This window comes from Taeniopygia guttata, chromosome 22, assembly GCF_048771995.1.
Source record: "Taeniopygia guttata chromosome 22, bTaeGut7.mat, whole genome shotgun sequence".
Classification (NCBI taxonomy): Eukaryota; Metazoa; Chordata; class Aves; order Passeriformes; family Estrildidae; genus Taeniopygia; species Taeniopygia guttata.
Window position 1 is genome coordinate 4,194,277 of NC_133047.1, and position 20,786 is coordinate 4,215,062.

At 54.4% G+C, this 20,786-nt stretch overlaps 1 protein-coding gene across 1 annotated transcript; it reads left to right on the forward strand.

Annotated features, from left to right (window-relative positions):
* The first annotated feature begins 706 nt into the window (after nucleotides 1-706).
* On the forward strand, nucleotides 707-13,505 carry ARHGAP25 (Rho GTPase activating protein 25). Its single transcript, XM_030289981.4, has 11 exons — nucleotides 707-904; nucleotides 3,581-3,771; nucleotides 4,002-4,089; nucleotides 4,818-4,937; nucleotides 5,912-6,119; nucleotides 7,184-7,316; nucleotides 7,970-8,043; nucleotides 8,580-8,701; nucleotides 9,636-9,820; nucleotides 10,265-10,812; nucleotides 11,471-13,505. Exons 1-11 carry the CDS (start codon nucleotides 844-846, stop codon nucleotides 11,679-11,681), a joined length of 1,941 nt encoding a protein of 646 aa, XP_030145841.4. The 5' UTR covers nucleotides 707-843; the 3' UTR covers nucleotides 11,682-13,505.
* The last annotated feature ends 7,281 nt before the right edge of the window (nucleotides 13,506-20,786 follow it).

Genomic DNA, 20,786 nt, shown 5'->3' on the forward strand with positions numbered 1-20,786 from the left:
TAGATTCCATACATTTAGGTTAGATATTGGGAAGGAGTTGTTCCTGGCAGGGTGGGCAGCCCTGGCACAGGTGCCCAGAGCAGCTGGGGCTGCCCCTGGATCCCTGGCAGTGCCCAGGCCGGGCTGGAGCAGCTGGGATGGCGGAGGTGTCCCAGGGATGGGATGGGATGGGATTTAAGGTCCCTCCCAACCCAAACCATGGCTCCACAATCCCTTGGTGCTCACCCCTCTGATTTCCATGTCCTTTCCTCCCGGAGCCGCCCCATTTCATCCCCATTTGGCTGCAGAATCCGTGGGCACGTCGGCCAAGAACGGGAAAAGCCAAAACCCAGAGGTGGCGGTGCCGGGTGGGGATGCCCCAGGACGGGCACGGACGGGCACAGATGGGCACAGACATCACCCCGGGCTCACCCTGGCATCAGCCCAGCTCTGCCCCTCTGCAGGACAGCCCCAGAGCCCCAGGCCGGGCTGTTCCTGCTCGGGGCAGCTCTCAGCTCGGAGGACTCTGGCACCACTTCCTCAAATGCCCCGAGCGGCGCCTGGGGAGCGGCCCCGGCCTGGGCTGGTGTCCCCCGGGCCAGGACAGGGGGCGAGGGGGGCCCAGGGCTGGCAGCACCCCAGAGCACCGCTGGGGCAGCCAGAGCCGGGCAGGAAAGCGGGGCAGGAAAGGACTTTTTTGGGGTTTTTGCTGCTCTCAGAGGCAGGAAGCTCGCTGGCAAACCAGCCCTCGCCGAGGCGCTGCTCTTTGTGGGGGGACCCCCACGGGACCGTCGGGCTCCAGCCCCTCTCCCAGGCAAGCTCACCTTGAGGGAGGAGGAAAAAAAGAGATTTTCCTGATCCAGAATGTCCCTCAAGCTGCCACGGAACTGGGATTTCAACCTGAAGATGGATGCAGCAAAAATAGGTACGCCAGTGATCCTCCCTGATCCTCCCGTGTCTGCCGGGGCTGGGCAGGGCCGGGGGCTGAAGCCGAACACAGCTCAGGTTTTCAGGATTTGGCTCACTGGGGCACCTCAGAGACAGCAGCAAGAAGGGATTTGCAGATTTGTCAGCGGGGGATGCCGTGGGAGCAGGGGGACAGTTCTGGTGGCACAAACCTGGCCCAGGTGTCCCTGCCCCTCTGACATCGGTGGTTCCCTCTCAGGGGTGCTGGGGAGCCAGAGGGGAGGGGATTTAGGGGATTTAGGGGTGATCGTGGTGGTCAGGGAGGGGATTTAGGGGTGATGGAGGGGATTTAGGGTGATGATGAGGTCAGGGAGGGGCTGCAGGGCCCAGCCTGAGCCCAGGCCATCCATGGTGCCAAAACCCACACTGGGGCTTGGTTTATCTCAGCTGGGAGCAGAGCTGGACCCAGCTGGTCTCTGCCTGGATTTTCCTGCAAAGAAACTCGGATTTCTGTCCGAAGCCACTTTTACCAGAGTGGCCAAAGCACTCCCTGCACCCAGAGCTGCAGGGGAAGGGGTGGAAGCCCCCGATGAGAGCTGGCATGGCCCAGGGGCTGGAGCTCAGTGCCATCCCCACACTCTGGGGAGAAATCCCTGTGGATTATCACAGGAGCCTCCTGCACTCCTCAGTCCTGGGATAATTAATGTTTTTTTGCCCAGAGGCTGTGGAGCAGTGGGTGAAGTCAAGCCAGGAAAAAAGGCCAGGGCACCCCAAAAGTTCTGGGGAGCAGAGGGTGGAGATGGGACAGAGGCTTGAGCCTGTGCTGGTACCAGGAATTGCCTCTTTTTCCAAGAAAATCTGCTTGTGAGGAAAGCCCTGGGGCTTTTTGCAGCTCCCAGCTGCTGGGAGAGTGTGACCTTGTGAGAATTTCTGTGAATTTGTGTGAGCTTTTCTGAATTTGTGTATTTGTGTGACTTTGTGTGAATCTTTGTGAGTGTTTGTGTGAGTTTCTGTGAGTTTGTGTGAATTTATGTGACTCTGTGTCCTTGTGCTGCCTCCAGGGCTGCTGTGGCCTGGTTTGCAGAAATGTGAAAGTCCCATTTGCAAATGTTTGCAATATTTTCAGATTGCCACCGCCCTCCCTGGCTCCTGGTGGCCTGGGGACACTTCCCCTGCTGGCCCCAGCCCTGCCTGTGGCCCCGTTTGGAGAACTGCACAGGAGCTGATTGCAGTGAAACAGAAATTCCCTGCTGCAGCTCTTTTGGGGATTTTTCCCTGCCAGCTCCCAGCAGTGGGGGTGCCAGGACAGGCTCTGCCCACGGTGGTTTTGGGCAGCAGCGCAGGGGCAGCTCTCCCTGCTGGGGGAGGCGGTTTTGGAGGAAATGCCCAAGGCCAGAGGCCGTTGGCGCAGGAAACGCTCGGGGGCACCCAGGGGCTCCTCACCCTGGGGGTTTGGGAGGGGACTGGGGACACCCCGGAGTGAGGACTGGAGCCCTGGCTGCCCAGGGTGCTCCAGCTCAGGAAATCCCAGTGCAGGGCCTGCTCACGGCTTCATTCCTGCCTTGCAGCCATCCCAGCACACTCTGCCCAGCTGGGCTGGCTCTGGGGGCTGCAGAGGCAAAAATCCCCCCCAGAAGTGACCCCTGCGAGGCACTGCCTGTCCCAGAGGCGTCTGGGGACACCACAGGGCCGTGCCACCAGTGGGGCCACACCAGCAGGTGACAGGGACACTGCCCTGCCCAGTGCCAAACCCATGCTGGTGTTCCTCCATCCCTGGAGATTTCCAGCCCCATAAGTGTCAGTTCTGCCCCACTGGCACCACCCCAGAGCCGAACCGGGACCTCCAGAGCGTTTGGGTCACTCTGCTGTCGCTGCTGCTCCGGGGAGGGTGCAAACCCCACACAGTGCCATGAAACAAACCCCAAAACAGCCCAAGAAATGATTTTGTTCTCACTGGCGAGGCAGTTCCTCCCACGCAGGAGAAAGGAAGCTCACACTGGCAGCCGCTGCAGCCACTTCCTCTGCAAACTGGGGCCAGGGCCCGCAGCAGAGCGGGGCCAGAGCATGTCCGTGTCCCTGTGTCCCCACTCTGTGTCCCTGTGTCCCCACTCTGTGTCCCTGTGACCCCACAGACTATCCCCTGTCCCCATATCCTGTGTCCCCATACTGTGTCCCCCTGTCCCCACATCCCTGTCCCTGTCCCACAAGCCTGTCCCTGTCCGCGGCGCTGTCCCACACCCCTGTCCCTGTCCCACACCTCTGTCCCTGTCCCTGTCCCACACCCCTGTCCTGTCCCCAACCCTGTCCCTGTCCCTCACGCCCATCCCTGTCCCACACTCCTGTCCCCATCCCTGTCCCTCACGCTGTCCCCGTCCCTCACTCCCGTCCCTCACCCCTGTCCCCGTCCCTCACCCTCACCCCTGTCCCTGTCCCTCACCCTGTCCCTGTCCCTCACGCTGTCCCTGTCCCTCACGCTGTCCCTGTCCCCGTCCCTCACCCCTGTCCCTCACCCCTGTCCCTGTCCCTGTCCCTCACGTTGTCCCTCACGCTGTCCCTGTCCCTCACCCCTGTCCCTCACCCCTGTCCCTGTCCCCGTCCCTCACCCCTGTCCCTGTCCCTCGTCCCTGTCCCTGTCCCTCACCCCTGTCCCCGTCCCTCACGCTGTCCCCGTCCCTCACGCCGTCCCCGTCCCCAGCCCGCTCCCGCAGCGTGCAGGCCGCGGTTCCGGCCGCGGGGCCGGGGCCGGGCGCGGAGCCGGCGCGGCCGCTGAAGCTGGGCTGGCTGCGCAAGCAGCGCTCCCTGGTGCGGAACTGGCAGCTGCGCTTCTTCGTGCTGCGCGGCCAGAGCCTGCTCTACTACAAGGACGAGGAGGAGGCCAGGCCGCAGGTATGGGGTGTGGGGGTGTCCCCCGGAGAGCCCTGGGCACGGGCGGGAGGGACTGTATATCTGTATATTTATATATATACACAGGTATATCTCTATATTACATATACACACGAGTGTATCTGTCCATATATGTGTACAAATGATCTCCTGGCAGGTGTGGGAGGCCAGGGCACCCCTGGGTGCCACGCCGGCCTGGCAGGGGTGGCACTCAGGGCTCTGCTCTGTCCTAGGGCTGCGTGTCCCTCCAGGGGAGCTCCGTCAACGTGCTGGCCACCAACCCGGAGGAGGGAGGGAAATTCATCTTTGAAATCATCCCGGGTGAGGACTCAAAATCCCGGGGCAGCTCCCTTCCCTTCCCTTCCCTTCCCTTCCCTTCCCTTCCCTTCCCTTCCCTTCCCTTCCCTTCCCTTCCCTTCCCTTCCCTTCCCTTCCCTTCCCTTCCCTTCCCTTCCCTTCCCTTCCCTTCCCTTCCCTTCCCTTCCCTTCCCTTCCCTTCCCTTCCCTTCCCTTCCCTTCCCTTCCCTTCCCTTCCCTTCCCTTCCCTTCCCTTCCCTTCCCTTCCCTTCCCTTCCCTTCCCTTCCCTTCCCTTCCCGCTGATTACCTTTGGAGTGGTCTTTTTTTCAGCCTTCTTAGGGAGAGAAGTAATTTTTGTTCATGTTATGGAGAAGTTTTTACAAGAAGAATCACTTCTGCCATGGTTCTCTGGTACCCAGAAAAGCACTGGCAGCTCACACCTGCCCGCAGCATCTCCAAAGGTTTTCTCCCAAGTTTGCCCCAAACCAGAATTATCTGCCAAGCTGCAGCTGCAGTAGTTTCTGTTCCTTCCCTCAAAGTGGGAAATGTCCAAAATCTTCTTCCCCCGAAGGTTTAACAGGGAAATTCCAGGCCAGGACCACTTAACAAAAAACCAACGAGAATGAGTCTTTGCTGCTCTTTAAATTAGTCTTTTCTATTCCTTAAATATGTTTTTTTCCCCTGCTCTTTAAATGTGCTTTTTCTGCTCTGTAAATGAGTTTTTCTGCCCTGTGAATGTATTTTTTTGCAGGGGTGGCAGGCGAGCAGCCCCGGGCCGGGCAGGACCCCTGCGTGCTCATGGCCAGCTCCCAGGCCGAGATGGAGGAGTGGGTGAAATCCATCCGGAGGGCGCTGGGCTCGGCCTCGGGAGGTAAGAGGGGACAGGGACAGGGGCTGTGCCTGCACTGGGCTGTGCCCTGCAGCGCTCCTGGCTGAGCGTCTGGCTCAGAAATCCCTGGAAAATGGGTTTTTTCCCCCATGTGGCCCTTCCAGACAGGGGCAGTGCTGAGGAGAGCCTGGGATAAACATTTCTGGCCTGGCTTCATCTTCTTCTTCAGCCTCCTTTCTGACCCTGAAAATGTTCTTGAGGAAAACTTCCTTTCAGGGATAAAGCCTTGAAAAAATGTTGTTTTCCACCTGCCAAACTCCTCACTTGGCTTTTCCCCTGCCTTTTCTTGCTCCCTTGGTGGTGGGGCCAGCTGGAGATCCAAACCTGCATGACCATTTCTGGCCTGGCTTCATCTTTTTCTTCAGCCTCCTTTCTGACCCTGAAAATGTTCTTGAGGAAAACTTCCTTTCAGGGATAAAGCCTTGAAAAAATGTTGTTTTCCACCTGCCAAACTCCTCACTTGGCTTTTCCCCTGCCTTTTCTTGCCCAGCTCATCCTTTCTGTGAGTTCTCTGAATTCTGTGAATTCCATCCTTTCTGCCCCCATTTTTTCTCCAGCCTGCCTGGGTCACCCAGCCATGGACCTGGGCCAGGGCCTCCCCCCTCTCCCAGCTGGGAATTCCTTCCCAATATCCCAGCCAAATCTCTCCTCCTTCAGCCCGAAGCCATTCCCCGTGTCCCGTGCTTGTCTCCAGCCCCTCTCCCGCTCTCCTGGAGCCCCTTCAGGCCCTCTGAGCTCTGCCTGGCTCCTCAGTTCTCTGTTTGCACTTCTTGGGCCAAAGCTGCGATGCTGCTCTTGCTTCTGGGCTGGACAGGGACGGTTTTGTGTGACTGAGCTGCGAGTGGAGCTCTCTAACGCTTTACACGGAGTTCAGAGTTTCACACCAGCGCAGCACAGAACGAGGAAAGCACAACAGCCAAACCTCGAGCTGAGCTGCGCCCCGGTGCCGTCCCCAGCGGTGTTCGGGCAGTGCCTGGCACAGACCATGGCCCAGGAGCGGAAATTCGGGCAGCAGCTGGTGCCCGCCGTGGTGCAGAAGAGCGCCGAGTTCATCCGGGAGCACGGCGTGGCTGAGGAGGGGATCTTCCGCCTGCCCGGCCAGGACAACCTGGTGCGGCAGCTGCGCGACGCCTTCGACGCCGGGGAGAGACCTTCCTTCCACCGGTAACGCTGCTGCCCTGCCCAGCTCGGGCCACCCCAGAGCCCTGCAGGAACCAGAACCCTCCAGCCGGGCTCAGGAGGAGAGGGCATCCAGCAGAACCTTCCAGAAGGGTTTCAGGAGGAGAGGGGATCCAGCAGGAACCTTCCAGAAGGGTTTCAGGAAGAGAGGGGATCCATCAGGAACCTTCCAGAAGGGTTTGAGAAGGAGGGGATCCAGCAGGACCTTCCAGAAGGGTTTGAGGAGGAGAGGGGATCCAGCAGGAACTTTCCAGAAGGGTTTGAGGAGGAGTGGGGATCCAGCAGAACCTTCCAGAAGGGTTTGAGAAGGAGTGGGGATCCAGCAGAACCTTCCAGAAGGGTTTGAGAAGGAGGGGATCCAGCAGGAACCTTCCAGAAGGGCTCGAGGAGAGGGAATCCAGCTGTGCCCAAAGCCATGCCCAAATCTGTACCCAAAGCTGTACCCAAGCTGTGCCCAAAGCTGTACCCTAAGCTGTACCCAAGCGTGCCAAAGCCATGCCCAAATCTGTACCCAAAGCTGTGCCAAACCTGTGCCCAAAGCTGTACCCAAATCTGTACCCAAAGCTGTGCCCAAAGCTGTGCCCAAAGCTGTGCCCAAATCTGTACCCAAAGCTGTGCCCAAGCTGTACCCAAAGCTGTGCCCAAAGCTGTGCCAAAGCCATGCCCAAATCTGTACCCAAATCTGTACCCAAAGCTGTGCCAAACCTGTGCCCAAATCTGTACCCAAATCTGTACCCAAAGCTGTGCCCAAGCTGTGCCCAAGCATGCCAGGGCGGTGGAGCAGCCAGAGCAGGCGCTGCCTGCCCGGCTCCAGCACGTCCAAGGGAAGGGCAGCCGGGTAAAGCTGAGCCTGGGGCTTTGTGCTTGCTCAAAGCTCGGCTTTGGGGGCCCTGGCAGTGAATTCCTGCCAGCCCAGGTGTGCACAGTGGCACCTGCCACCCTCCTGCCACCCTGGGGAAGCCTTTGGTTCGTGCCCTGGCTGTGGGTGCCCCGCTGTGCCCGGGCAGAGCCCCCCGGCCCCGCTGCCTCTGAGCACCCCTTGCCCGCAGGGACACGGACGTGCACACCGTGGCCTCCCTGCTCAAGCTGTACCTACGGGAGCTGCCGGAGCCCGTGGTGCCCTGGCTGCAGTATGAGGATTTCCTGCTCTGCGGGCAGGCGCTGGAGGCTGACGAGACAAAGGTACAGGGGCTTTGGTTTCCCTCCTGCCGGCCTTGAAATCGGTTTTAGTGCCAGGGCATGCTCTGAGCTGGAGAGGGCGAGGGGACACAGCAGCATCAGCCGTGGAGCTTTTCTGGGGAGAGAAAAAGGGAGAAAATTAAAAAGAAAAACTCACCCCCCAAAGCCAGTGGGGTTTCCCAACTTGGCCACGTGGGTTTGTGAATTTTCAAGCTGAAATTTCTGCTTCTCTTTGGGGTTAAAAATGTCCTAAATGTCCACAAGACGCTGGAGGAGATGAGGCAGGATCAGCTCTTCCCAGAGCTCATCCCACACGGGCTGGGCTGGGCTGGAGGGGACCCTGCTCCTGCTGGGGCTGCCCCTCCTTGCTGAGCCCTGCAGAACATTCCAGGGAGAGATGGAGCCCCAGGGGGAGCAAATGCCAGGAGAGCCAGAGTCGTGGAATGACTGAGTTTGGAAAAGATCCCCGAGGTCATCAACTAGCACCCTCAGGGTCACCACCCAGCCGTGTCCCCAAGTGCCACCAGGCATGTTTGGAGTTCTGCCCTGGGGCTGGTGGGGTGTCCAGGAGGAGACCCCACCCAGGCATGGCTGGAGTGACCAGGAGCAGTTCTTGGGTCCCGTGAACCCTCCTGGAGCTGTTTTTTACCACTCAGGGCCACCAGGAGCTCCTGAAGCAGCTGTCCCTCCTGCCCAGAGACAACTACAACCTCCTCAGCTACATCTGCAGGTCAGTGCTCTGCACGAGGCCTGGGCAGCTCAGGGTTGGCGGTGGGGAGCAGAAATGTCACCCCCAGGGATGACCCCTCTGGGCAGAGCCTCCTTAAGCTGTGCTTTGCTTCCCTTCAAGCCACCAGGTTCTGATTTCTGTAGAGGAGAATTTCAGCCCCTGGGATAAACCCCCTGGGAATGAATCACCACCCTCAAACTCACTCATTAATCACCCTGGGAATTAAAACCTGGGGATTAATTAAAATCAGGTGTAGCTTTCCTGGACAAAAGCCCTGTGCACCAAAACCTCCAGGTTTCACCTAGCCTGGGTGGAGATTTGATGAGAGGATTCCCTTCCCTTCTGAGCTGTCCCTCAGGGGAGCAGCTCCTCAGGTGGTGCTTTTCATTCTGGCAGCAGCTCAGTGCCCAGCCCAGGGGTTTCTGTCCCTGTGACTGGGAGGAAGAGCTGGGAGGATGAATCGGGGCTTTTTCAGCAGGACTTTTTGCCATCTCCCACCTCTGAAATGTGAAATATCCGCTGTGGAATTCTGGCAGGTTTCTCTATGAAATCCAGCTGAACTCCAGCGTTAACAAGATGAGTGTGGACAACCTGGCCACGGTGATGGGGGTGAACCTGATCCGGCCCCGAATCGAGGACCCTGCAGTTATCATGAGAGGTAAAAGGAGAAATTCACTGCCACGGGAACGCCTGGCCTGGAGATCCCCAGCTGCAGCCACAGGCTCAGAGTGGAAGATTTTCTGCTGAAGGAAAGGCAGAAATGTGCCTGGGCACAGGGCAGAGCCAAGCCGTGTTTGCTGGGCTGAAAATGTGTTTGTGGTGACAAAACCCGCTCAGGAAGTGACAAAGTGACAAAAACTCCCCTCGTGGAGCTCAGCAGATTCAGGGATTGGGTGAGCTCATCTCTGTGCTGCTCAGAGCAGGAGGGTGTAAAAGCCTTTTGGGGGAGCAGAGGGAGCTCAGAGATGTGGGTACTCCTTTATTTTATGTTGGATTATATGTAGATTTTTTTACTTAGTGATGGGGTTACTGAGAGTTGTTTTAAAAGTTTTTATTCTATTTTTAGTCTTATGTGAAGAGTGAGATAATACAGATGTTATAATTTGCCATATTACAATTAGAAATTCACTATTTTTTACTAACAATAACTGTATTTTGGTTTATTAGTTTAGTTACACTATGTTGTAAATGTTTTAAAGTTAACATTTAAAATTACTTTTTGTGGGTCTTATTATAACGTATTTTTTTATAGCTCTAGTTTTTAAAAAGTGCTTAGTCTTATTTGTAAGGCTATTTTTTTGAAACTTGTTTTTAGTTTAATTTATTTTCAACAACATTTGTCTTATTTAACGGTATTTTTAAATAAGTATTTTTTATCCTAAGGTTTGCACAGAGATGTGAGCCTTCTGTCAGGTTTTGAGGATTTTCCACAAAGCCGTTTTATTTTATTTGGCTCTATGGTCCCGCTCCTTGTTTTCTGCTGCGTCTCCATTTCAGACAGCAGCAAAGGCAGGGGCTGGGGGGGATCCCGAGGCTCTGCCCCTGCCCCTCCTGCCCCTGACCCTCCTGTCCCTGACCCTCTGCCTCCCCAGGCACGCCCCAGGTGCAGAAGGTGATGACCGTGATGATCAGCCACCACCAGAAGCTCTTTCCGCCCTCCAAGGATGTGCCTCCCTCCCCGCCTGCCCCCCAAAACGAGAAGAAAGCTCCGGTGCCTCGCAGCTCCGTGGGCTGGGGGGCTGCAGAGGACCCCAGAGGCTCCACCCAAAGGCAGCTGGTAAGGCTGGATTTATTCCCCAGGGCATGAATAAATAAATTAACCGCCGTTCATTAAACGTGTGGTTAATTGTGGCAGGCTCTGACAGGTCAGCGAGCCCTGAAAGCACTTGCTATTTATAGGTTAAAAAGCTGTGTCTGTCACCCCTGGAATATTTACATCAGGAAAATGATGTAGATAAACTTTCCACTTTCCTGTGGAAAATCTGCTTTTCTGGGGACTGTGAAAACTCCCAAAGCCGAACAGCTGAGCACATGAAACCTTTCCAGCTCAGGCTGCTGGGGGAAAACACTGGGGATTAAAGGCTTTTCTCCAAAGGGATCCTGCAAAAATGGTGAATGTGGTGCAATTCGAAGTGGGTTTTTAATGGAAAAGTGTGGCCATTCCCCCAGCACGTTCCCGTGTGCCCTTTGTAAAGCAGTGGCTGTGCCCTGGCTGCTCCAGGGCTCTGTTTTCCAGAGGGATCACCCCAATTCCAGCAGCACCCCTGGCCCAGCTGCCCCCTCGAGCGTCCCCGGGGAGGACACAGAGTCCACGGACACGCTGGGAGCGTGGAAAACACAGCCCAGGAAAAGAACCCAGACCTTGCCCACGAGGAAATCCCTCCTGGCAGCCCCGGGGGAGAAGGGCAGCAGGGACAGGAGCGACGTCCTGGCCAGTGACCTGTGGAAGAGCAGCCCACGCCCCATGGCCGGTGAGGGACACAAGAGAACCTTGTCCCACGACCTCTTCAAGCTGCTGGACCTCCACAGGGCTGCGGAGAGCGGCGAGGGCGGCTCCAGCCCCAGCCCTGCCAGCAGCACCTCCGAGAAGGAATTCCTGCCCTGCTTCAGCCCCTGCCACGAGCCAAGGGAACCTGCCAGTGCCACCAGCAGCCCTGCTGAGGACCCCAGAGCTGAGCAGGACAGCAGGGAGTTCCTGGAAGGTGTGGTCCACAAGCTGGAGAAGGATTTGGGGGCGCAGAGGAATGACTACGAGGGGCAGATTGAAAGGTAACTGCAGAGGCAGCTCGTGCTGTGGCAGCAAACGCTGCACACTGCATTCACCAGCAGGGTTCTGCAGGGTGTCATTGCAGTGCTGAGTGATAAAATACAGCATTGGGCAGTGATTAATGAGAAAATACAGCATTGAGCAGGCTGTCTGAAAACCAGTCTGCTGCACTGCACGAGCTGTGGGGGATGTATTATTCCAGCATCAGTGCTCCATAGCTCTTACACATCATTCAGTGGCACTGCAGTGTTCCTGCAGGCATAATTCCTGTCATAATTCCTGTTATTAGCAGGCCATTGGACCATCAGACTCTCCAGAATTCACCAGCAGCAGTATTACACCATTGGTTGTAACCATCAGCCCCAAATCATATTGTCATTATGATTATTACGATTATTATCCCATTATCAATACACACATATCACATTTATTGATCTATTGGATCAAGTTGTGTGGCCACTGAAGGGCTCAGGGCAGCACTTCTGGCTTGTTTTGGTGCTGAGGGAGTCTGAGGCCAGACTCCCTGAGAGCCAAATGATTTCCCAGCCCTTTTCCAATCCAATCCAATCCAATCCAATCCAATCCAATCCAATCCAATCCAATCCAATCCAATCCAGTCCAATCCAATCCAATCCTTCCATGCTCTGCTTCCCTTTGCAGCCTCCAGAAGGAAAACTATGAAGTGTGGGCCAAAGTGGTGAGGCTGAACCAGGAGCTGGAGCAGGAGAAGAAGAGGAGTGGGGAGCTGGAGCTGAGGCTGATGAACGCGGAGCGCTCGCGGGAGGAGCTGGAGAAGAAAATCAGGATGCTCGAGGACAAGATACAGAACTTAACTAAAGGCACGGGTCAAACTGGTGCCAAAACCAACTAGGAGGAGGTACCCAGCTTTTCACAGACACCAAATGCAGCTGCAGGAGTGCCCAGGAACTGCTGGTTCAGAGCCAGGGACTTGGATTGTCCAGGGTCCTGCTCCTGCCCACAGGCCAGGGGGAGGAAGGAGAGCAGAGCTTAGGGGCTGGTTCATACTCTGGACCAGGAAATGTCAGAAATATCCTTTTGCTTTTTTGGGTGTGTTGGTTTCAACTCTTCTTTCAGCTGCTCGGGTTACCTGGAGGACAGGTAACACTTCCTGCTGCTCAGTCAGGGTTGCATTCAGAATTTCGGGCTCTGGACCCGTGGTGCCTTCAGGAGAAGGAGCCAGAAGTGTCCCTCCTCCAGCTGCCTGTCTCCCTGCTGGAGACACCCACAGGCAAAACATCCCTGGATCCCCCAACTCGCACTCAGAGGCTCTGAAGTGTCTGCCACCAGTGCACAGCTGCCGTTCACGAGTCTTTCCTGTGACTTCAGAGCTGTTTTGGCGTTTATTTAATTTTTACCTCCGCAGAAGCTCCTCACCAATGGGAGTGTGAGGCCCAGGAGTCATTAGGGAGAAACTTCTCCGTGTTCAGGAGCAGCATCCGAACATCTGGGCTGGAAATGCCACACGCTCCTTTCTGCAAAGATCAAAAGTGTGAAGAGGCCAATAATTCCTTCACAGCCGACTGTAATGACGTGCAAAGGCTTGGCTGGGGCTCAGAAATCCCCACGATTAGGACAAGTGCACGTTATTTAAAATAAACTGCGCATTCCTGCGCTTCCGCTGCGATAGGCAAAACAACCCCGCGGCTGCAGGATCAGAGGGACTCTTTGAAGATATTTCCCCCATTAACATTTGCAGGGTTTGTAGAGGTCATCTCTGACCCAGAGACTTTCCAGCGGAGGTCAGGTGGGCTGGAGCTTCCTGAGAGCCTGGAGGGAGAGAGCCACGGGCACCTTGAGCTGGTGCTGCCACTGGGGGCTGGGAGAGAATGAGGATTTCTTTTCTTTAAAATGAGCTTTTTCCAGAGACACAGAACCATGAACTGCTTGTGCCAGAGCTGTGAAACTGCACCCTTTTCATCCCTGAGGGGCTGGGTGTCCTCTCTGCTCAGCCCAGAGCCTGCTCTGGATTTTCTGCACTTGCACACGTTCTGCTGGAGACCCCACAGCGCGAGATCCCCGAAACTGCCTGTGCCCAGCCCACATCTCCTCCCTCCCTCCGCTTCTGCAGCCAGGCCAGGACGCTTTTTGGGGTGGGAGCAGCAGAGAATCCCCTGTTCCTGGGGCAGGGGACATTACAAACTCACGGTGGGGGTTTTGGGGCCTTTCAGCTCAGCAGGTTTTGGGCATTGACTCTGGATCCCCTGCAGAGGGTGATGCTGCTCCTGCCATTTAAAAGCACAACAGACTGTCTACCAGAGAGAGAAAAGATCCTTTCCAGCCCTGTTCTGTGGGCTTGGAAACCTCCAAAAAGACATTTTTCACCCCTTAACCCTCCTGCACCATGAGGACACAAGAGCTTTACCAAGGTGATAACCCTGAGATCAGGCTGAGGATTTTCCTCTCCCTGTAAATGTGACATGGCTTTCCAAATTAGAGCTGTTAAACCACAGATCCCATTGCATCCAAAACTGTTCAGACACACAGTGTGGGATGAAAGTAAGACACCTTTCAGGCCATCCTTTCAGTCCCCTCACTGCGTTCTTTGTGCTAGAGCAGAAAACCTGTTCTGCTTTCCTCAGGTATTCATTAAATAAATTCATTTAGGAATTCACTCTGTTGTATCCAAGGGTTTGGTAGGCGCGAGAGGCAAGAAAATAAAACTTTAATTCCCACATTATTGTGTTTGGATCCCAAGCCAGTCACGCTTATTGTGACTTATCCCCTCATATTTATCAAATTGCGTTTTTGGCACGATAGGAAGTTTCCTTTTTTAGCCTGGCCACTGCCCAGAGGAGCACGTTGCTGTGGGAGGCGCGGTGGACGTGCGGGAAGTGTCCAGCCGTGGCTGAGGAGGCCTTGTCCAGACCCCAGGAGCAGGGAGAACACGATGTTCTCCCCAGGATTCCAGAGTGGTGCAGTGCATCTCCCTTCCTTCACGTGGGAGCTGAAGGAGACCCCCAGACCAGGCTGGTTTTGGGGAGAAAACACGCCAGACTGGGTGTTCCAGTTCCCCAGGTGGGGAGGAAGTGTCCCAAGGGCTGGCAGCAGTCCCCTGTCCCTCTTTCCCTGTGTTTTCCTGCCACCTCGCTGCAGCACCAGGAGCTACGAAGCCACAGTGGCCTGCAGGACAAATAACCTGGGAAAAGAAGCGTCCTGATAATGCCAGGAAACACCAGGGGCTAAGAGCTGTCCAGGTGAGCTCCTCTCTGGAGAAAACCCTCATCTGTTCCAGCCCCAAAGCCTGCCAGCTGAGGAGCTGGAGGTGTTCAAGCAGGCTCTGAGTGCTGCTGTGCTCCAGCCCTTGGGGATCCAAAATCTCCCTGCAGGAGGATCCCCAAGGGCAGCAGCAGTTCCCCCTTTCCCCTGCAAGAGCTTCCCAGCAGGAATCTCCTGTGAGCAGGAGTGGGTTTCTCACCACATGAGGTTTATAACTTCAAGCACAGAGGCAGGGATTTGGGTTCTGAGGGGCAGAGCAGGGGTGGTGCTGCCACTGCAGGCTGTGCTCAGCTTTAGGGAACAGCAGAGAATCCAGCACGGTGAACAGAGAAGGAAATGCCCCGTTTTCTTTCTCCTGAGCCCATCAGGAGGAGGAAGCCTCACAAAAAGCCCTTTTCACACAGAGCCCTGTCCCTAAGGTCCCCTGCACCCCTGTGTGGCTGAGGGCCCGTCAGCAGCCGCCGGTGTGGCTTGTGAAAATTTGCTTTATCACGCGTAAAAACACGAAGTGATATTTCAGCCCTCTTCACACAATGTCCCGATAATGGGCAGGGAACAGGGCAGGTTCCTGTAATCTCAGCACCCAGGGAGAGATTTCCCCCAGCCAGGGGGGCAGGGGCCAGGCTCCGACCTCTGGCTGAGGAAAGCAGGATAAGTGCTGGCCTGGCAGCTGCGTCCTGGGCATGTGAGGGGTAAATCTCTCCTTTCTCTGGCAGTGCCACCGCAGTTCCTTCCTCGTCTCCCTGATAAAGGCTGGCCCAGGCTGCCATCCAGCCCGGGAGGAGAGGCTCCCCTGCAGCTCCACGTGCTCTGGGTGAGCCCTAAGGCCACCGGGGGCTTTGGAGTCTCTTCAGCGACACCTTTACCCTGCGTGTCCCTTCCTGGAGCTCCAGGGATGGATTATGGAGCGCTGTCAAGTGTTCCCTTCACACGCATCCACATTTCTGATGCCACTGAAAGTCTGGTGCTGGTTTGAAGTGCTGAGAGCTCTATGGAAATGCCTTTCCAAAAGGAGTCAGGAGGTCAGCCAAGCACCCCAAGGACAGTTGTTCCCAACGCAGCAGCCACAGACAGCGCCGAGGAGTGAAAGGTCAAAATGTCCACTGCAAACTGGAGTGTTGTCACACCCTGGGAAGGGATGTTTCCACTGGGGGACTGGGAATGTGCCTGGCTATATCCTCCTGTGCAGGGTAAAGAAAGCTCTGTAAAGTGTGAAATGGGGATAAATCACATTTACAGCTTGCAGGAGACATGGGACACACGTTTAGTGATGTTTACACATCCTTATGTTCTCTGTCTGTCCCAGTCTGCACCTGAGAGCTCAGCTCAAACCACCCTGGTCCCTCTGGCTGTGCCAGTGAAGATCAGGCCATTGAGGGCAGATTTTTGCTTTTCCCAAAGGCACAGAAGTGATGGAGCCTTTGGAAATGCCTGCTGGGCACACACAAAGCAGAGCCAGACCGAGACTTGGGGGTCCTGAGTCCCAATTACAGTAAAAATATTTATGACAATAACTTGATCACCAGGCTTTTTGTGACTTTGGGCGGAAGGTTTGGACAGGAGCGCTGGCACCGTGGGTGCCCGTGGGTCTCACAGCGGTTTCACTCCCTGGGAGGAATGCTGCAGGCGCAGGATGGGTACTGCAGGAGAGCAGAGCTGCAATTCCTCATTGCCAGAGGTCTGAGTGTGTCCCAGTGGCTCCCAGTCCCTCAGGGGCTGCTGTGGGCACGGCCAGGCTGAGGCAGCTCTGCCCAGGGGTGACAGAGCAGGGTCAATGCAGCTCTGGGAGCTCCCTGAGCCCCAAATCCTGGAGCTCATTAGTGCCGTGCCCTGAGCGCTGTCAGGGCTGGCGAGGGGCAGCCCCGCTCCCCTGCCATCAACTCCCTGCTCATTATCTCCAACGCACTAATTAGGGCCCACGGAGGAAGCACAGGACACACAATCAATATTATTGGGCCAAATTTGCAGCTGGTGCAAATTGTTGATGGGCAGAGAACAAGAAATCCCTGGGGAAAAGGAGGGAGCTCAGCCACCGTGGGTGGAAGCAGCTGCTTTCCCTGCCAGAATAACGGAAAAATTGGTGCAAAGCTCCAGGGAATATTTAGGATTGCAGGCTGCATTTGCATGATGTTGCTGGTTTGTGTCTGTTTCAGCAGCTGAAAGTCAAAATTGAATAATTTCAACCTCTTTCAGCCTCTGCATCAGCCCGTGGGTCTCCAGGGAATGTGGGCTCACGTTCCTGTGGATCAACAGGAGGGACTCAGAGCCCACCCAGTGCCACCCCTGCCATGGCAGGGACACCTTCCTGTCCCAGGCTGCTCCAAGCCCTGTCCAGCCTGGCCTTGGACACTTCCAGAGATCACAGCTGCTCTGGGCACCCTGTGCCAGGGTTTCCCCACCCTCACAGGGAACAACTCCTTCCCAATATCTAACCTAAACTTATTTTATCTACCTAATTTTGACCTACATTTTATAAAATTGTATAAATTTCAGTAACACAGTTATTTAATCCAACTCATTCTAAGATAAATTTTCACAAAACCTGCCCTGCTAAAAGCAGGCAGAGCTGGCTCAGAGCTGCAGCTCTGCTCCCCCAAAGCTTCACATCCCCAGCGCGCCCGGCCAGCCCTGGTGACAGCTCAGGAAACGGATTCCACCAAATCCCACAACAACTGATGGGAGCTGCTCTAATCTCTGGCAGATAAGGAGTTGCTACAGCAAAGCCAACGTAAACCTGAGCTCCCTGGCAGGCTGGGCTGTTGTTTAGTGCTGTTGCTAGCCAGCTACTGTACCTGATGGCAGAGACCACCCTGTGTCTAAACCTTCTCACTTAACTCGACACGTACATTTTCAACACCATGTGAAGCTCCCAGCCTGGACAGGCTCAGTCACACAGAGCTGAAGGACATTGTTTGGGGAGCTGGAGAGCTGCAGGGAGCATCCCTCAGCCCTCATCCCTTCAACCTCCTTATAATGTTAATATTGAACGTTCCTTAATGTTAATATTGAATGTTCCTTAATGTTAGTATTGAATAAATGCTGCCCCAGCTGCCCAGCTACACTAAAACACGGCGTGTTGTCTCTGTTGATCATCACAGAAAACAAAATACTGGGAGACAGGGAGCAAGGCAACACCCTCCTGTTGAGGAAGCATTGCTCTGTGCCACGGAAATCCATTCCTCTCCTACAATTTCCTTTATTGCAGCCTTGTTGATTGCTTTTATCCCTCCTATTGCCTGTGTTTTCTTCAAAAATACAATAAAAGTCTTGCTAAGCCCTGGAAATGCTGAGCAGGAGGTGGATCAGGCTGTGCTGGGAACAGACTCACACTGAACATCTCCTCAGGGCCAGGGACACCTGGGTGATTCCTGGGCCAGGACAGGGCTCACCCCAAACCTTCCCACACCCAGGAAAATCCCACCACGACCCTGCATGGGTCAGTACAAGGGAAGCAGCACAGCATTTCTGCTTTTAGCCACAAAGCAGGAGTTTGGATCAGGTGAGGAGGATGTTTTGTGCTTTCTGTGACACAGCACCTCCCCGGCTGCCCTGGCTGGAAACCCCCAGCTGTGGCCAGAGGCACTACTACCCAACAATAATCCTCTCCACATCATAAACCTCTTCTTCAAGGGGTGCTGATAAGGATTTCCATTTTTAGTCCAGGGCAAATGAACCATTCAGCCTTTATTTGTTGCTGCTGCACTTGAAGAGGGAGCAGAAGCTCATTTTTTAACTTTTCCTGTAAATAATGCATTAATGAAGACAGATGGGTCAGCAACATAAACAAAAGCTCTATCTCAAGCTGGTTTTGTTCTGGTTTTGTTTCCCAATATAGTAAGCAGGACACCACCACCCCGGTTCCCATCCTATTAACAGTGTTTGCACTCCAAATGTTGAACTGGGTTGTAAGGAAGTTTAAATTAACACTGGGCTGTAGTTTTTCAAATGTTTGAAGCAGATGTTCAAGTGCCTTTTTTTAATTTTTTTTTTTCCCCTCTCTAAAATCCCAGTAGATTTTGCAGGGCTTTTGTTCAATGTTATGTCACAGAAAATCCTAAACTCAGCTCTGCCATCGTGCTGTGGGTAACCCAGGCACCAACCTGCCTGGGGCTGTCAAAAATCACCTTTTGGTAATCAAATCCTTTGGTAATTCTGAATTACCAAATCCTTTGGTAATTCTGCACTGCTGCAGGCTCTGGTTCGCTTTGCTCTCTGAGCAGTCTCAGAAGGGCAGTGCAGCAGCTTTGGGGAGGAGAAATTTGGGATAGGTTCTGGCTGCTGCTTTGGATGGTTTTTCCAGAGTGAGCTCAGTTTTGGGGAGGTTCATCTCATGCCTTTAGAGGGTGCTGCTCACCTGGCAGGGCACAGAGGTGTGGCGAGAGATGTGTCCACAATGTCGAGGAATGCGATTTTTCCCTCAAAGATTGGCATTTGGGCACCCTGAAATGGGCTGGGCAGAGCCAGGGAGAGGGGTGCCCTGCTCTCCTGGCTGAGCAGGCTCTCAGAGCACCCCAAAGAGCCCAGAGCAGGGCAGGGCCAGGAGAACCACCCTGAGCTGTCAGGTTAGACCCTCCAAAAGTGGGAATGTGTCTCCTCCATCAGCTGCACTGCAGAGTGAGCCTGGAGCCGGGTCACACCCAGGGAGGCTCTGGGGAAAAATCCATTGGAGGAATTGGAGCCCACGTGCAGAGAGCTCAGAGACAGGGATCCCTTGAGGGAACCTCAGCCCTCCAAGTGCTTGGTGAAATCTGCCCTGGGCGCTGAGTGTTGGCCCAGGAGACACGGCTGTCACCGTTCCTGCACAGCCCCAGCAGAAAGGACGATGCCTTCAGGTTCAAGCTCTTCTGGAGACTCTGTGTGTGTGTGTGTGTGTGGACTTAAGAGCAGCAGTCCAAGACCAAAGCTCTTCCCTCACCTCCCTCGCTGAGCTGCTCTCCAGCCTCTTCCTCTCTGGGATTATTTGTTTTTCTCCCACCCTTTCGCCTGTTCCTGCCTGCTTGGCCTGAAAGCACTGCCTGGAATTTTATACAACATCCAGCAAAAAAGGGGCTGCACAGCTGCTCATCATTTTTATACATGTTCAACTAGAAAGAGATGACAGCAAAAATCCTACTGATGCTGATGATTTTGGCAAGACAGGGTTGATTCAGTGGCTTACAATAATTTAGAGGTGGATGGATGGGTGGATGGATGGATACTCCCACCATGAAGCCATATTTTCCCAAACCTTTCTAAAATTAAGATTGAATTGAAGACTTAAGTCAAACATCTGCTAATCTGCTGAGATAAACTAGATCAGAAATGAAAGGAGAATCAATGCACACCAGAATTTAATGTGACAAATAAAATCTTTTAGAAACAGAAGTCAGAGTATTAATGTGGATGAATGGATGGATGGATGGAAGGAACATAGAAACAAAGAAAATGAAAACATTCAGTAGAACATTTTTCCAGGGACTCCTGGGACTCCCAGCTTGGGAGCCCTGGCTCTTGTCACACCCTCACCTGGTATTTGTGAGTGTTGTGTCTACTTGGACAGGGGCTTTAAAGCCAGGCACCTCTGAACTTGCAGAAACAGCCTTGATTTGCTGCTCGGGGAAAGCTCCTTAGGAAATAACTGCCCTCCTGGTTTTTTTACTCTGATCTCTGTCATGGAACTGCATGAGCATCCAAGAAATGCCTTTGCAGAGTTATGTTGAAAAGGGCAAAGGGAGGATTTTGCTCATGAAGCAGCTGTGGAGTCCTGACAGACACCCCTGATAAATGAAACATCACTCCCAGCAGTTCTGATCTCAGGTGCAGCTGAAGGATTCAAGAGATGGTCAGTTTTCTCCCAGAATAGCACAATGAGACACAGCTTTACTCCTTTCACCACAAACTCTGGCTGAAATCCTCCTCCATCAGCAGGACAGTCCTCATTTCTTTAGGAAGAGAAGTTACTCACATCAACAGGCTGCCTGCCCCCTAATTCTGAAGGACCACCATCAGTATTTATTGACGATTTCACTGATCTTGTAGAAGTTCACACATGCAGCTGATAAATGACACGTGGCCTGTGTTTGCTGTGTACCTGAACGCTCCTCAGACTCTGCTGTGCTCCAGCAAATCTCTGCCAGCCAAGGACAGAGAATGAATCTCTGACAGACACAGCGTGCAGGCACTGCTCTGCTCTGCCATGTGCTCCCTTGAGAATTTCGTGAGACTTCACATATTTATGGTGATTGCAGGGGGTTATTTATTGGTTGTGAGGCACAGCTTTCCCTGCAGCCTGCTCAGAGCCATTGGTGCAGTCAGGGAAAGGGAAGGACGGGGAAAGGCAGGGAGGGCACATCTCTGCCACGGCAGCGCCCGCAGAAATGAGATGATAAAAGCAAATGTCGGATTATCTCCCTAATGCTGGATTATCACTCCTAACAAGGTGAATGGCTTGTCTTGGCAATGGTTTCATAAGAATCAAGGATAGTTTTGAAAGGGTCACACTTCAACCGTTGGCTGCTGCAGCTGATGTCAGCAGAGCAAATGTCACACCTCTCCCAAATTCCTCCAGCGTGCCATGAGCCACGGGCTCTGATTGCAGAGTGGCTCGGGGGAAAGGTCTGTCCGGGCTGTCACTCACCCACAGGGTGAGCAATAAAACAATATCACAGCCCAGCATGCGGGCCACTATCTGGAGACTGCATAACTCTACAATAAACGACACAGCTGAGCACTTAGAGCTGTGATAGCCCCGCAAGAGGAG

Coding starts and splice junctions, on each gene's coding strand:
- ARHGAP25 (XM_030289981.4), top strand. CDS start 844: ATGTCCCTCAAGCTGCCACGGAACTGGGATTTCAACCTGAAGATGGAT. Junction 7,317..7,969: donor TGGAGGCTGACGAGACAAAG/GTACAGGGGCTT, acceptor TTTACCACTCAG/GGCCACCAGGAGCTCCTGAA. Junction 8,044..8,579: donor CTCCTCAGCTACATCTGCAG/GTCAGTGCTCTG, acceptor GAATTCTGGCAG/GTTTCTCTATGAAATCCAGC.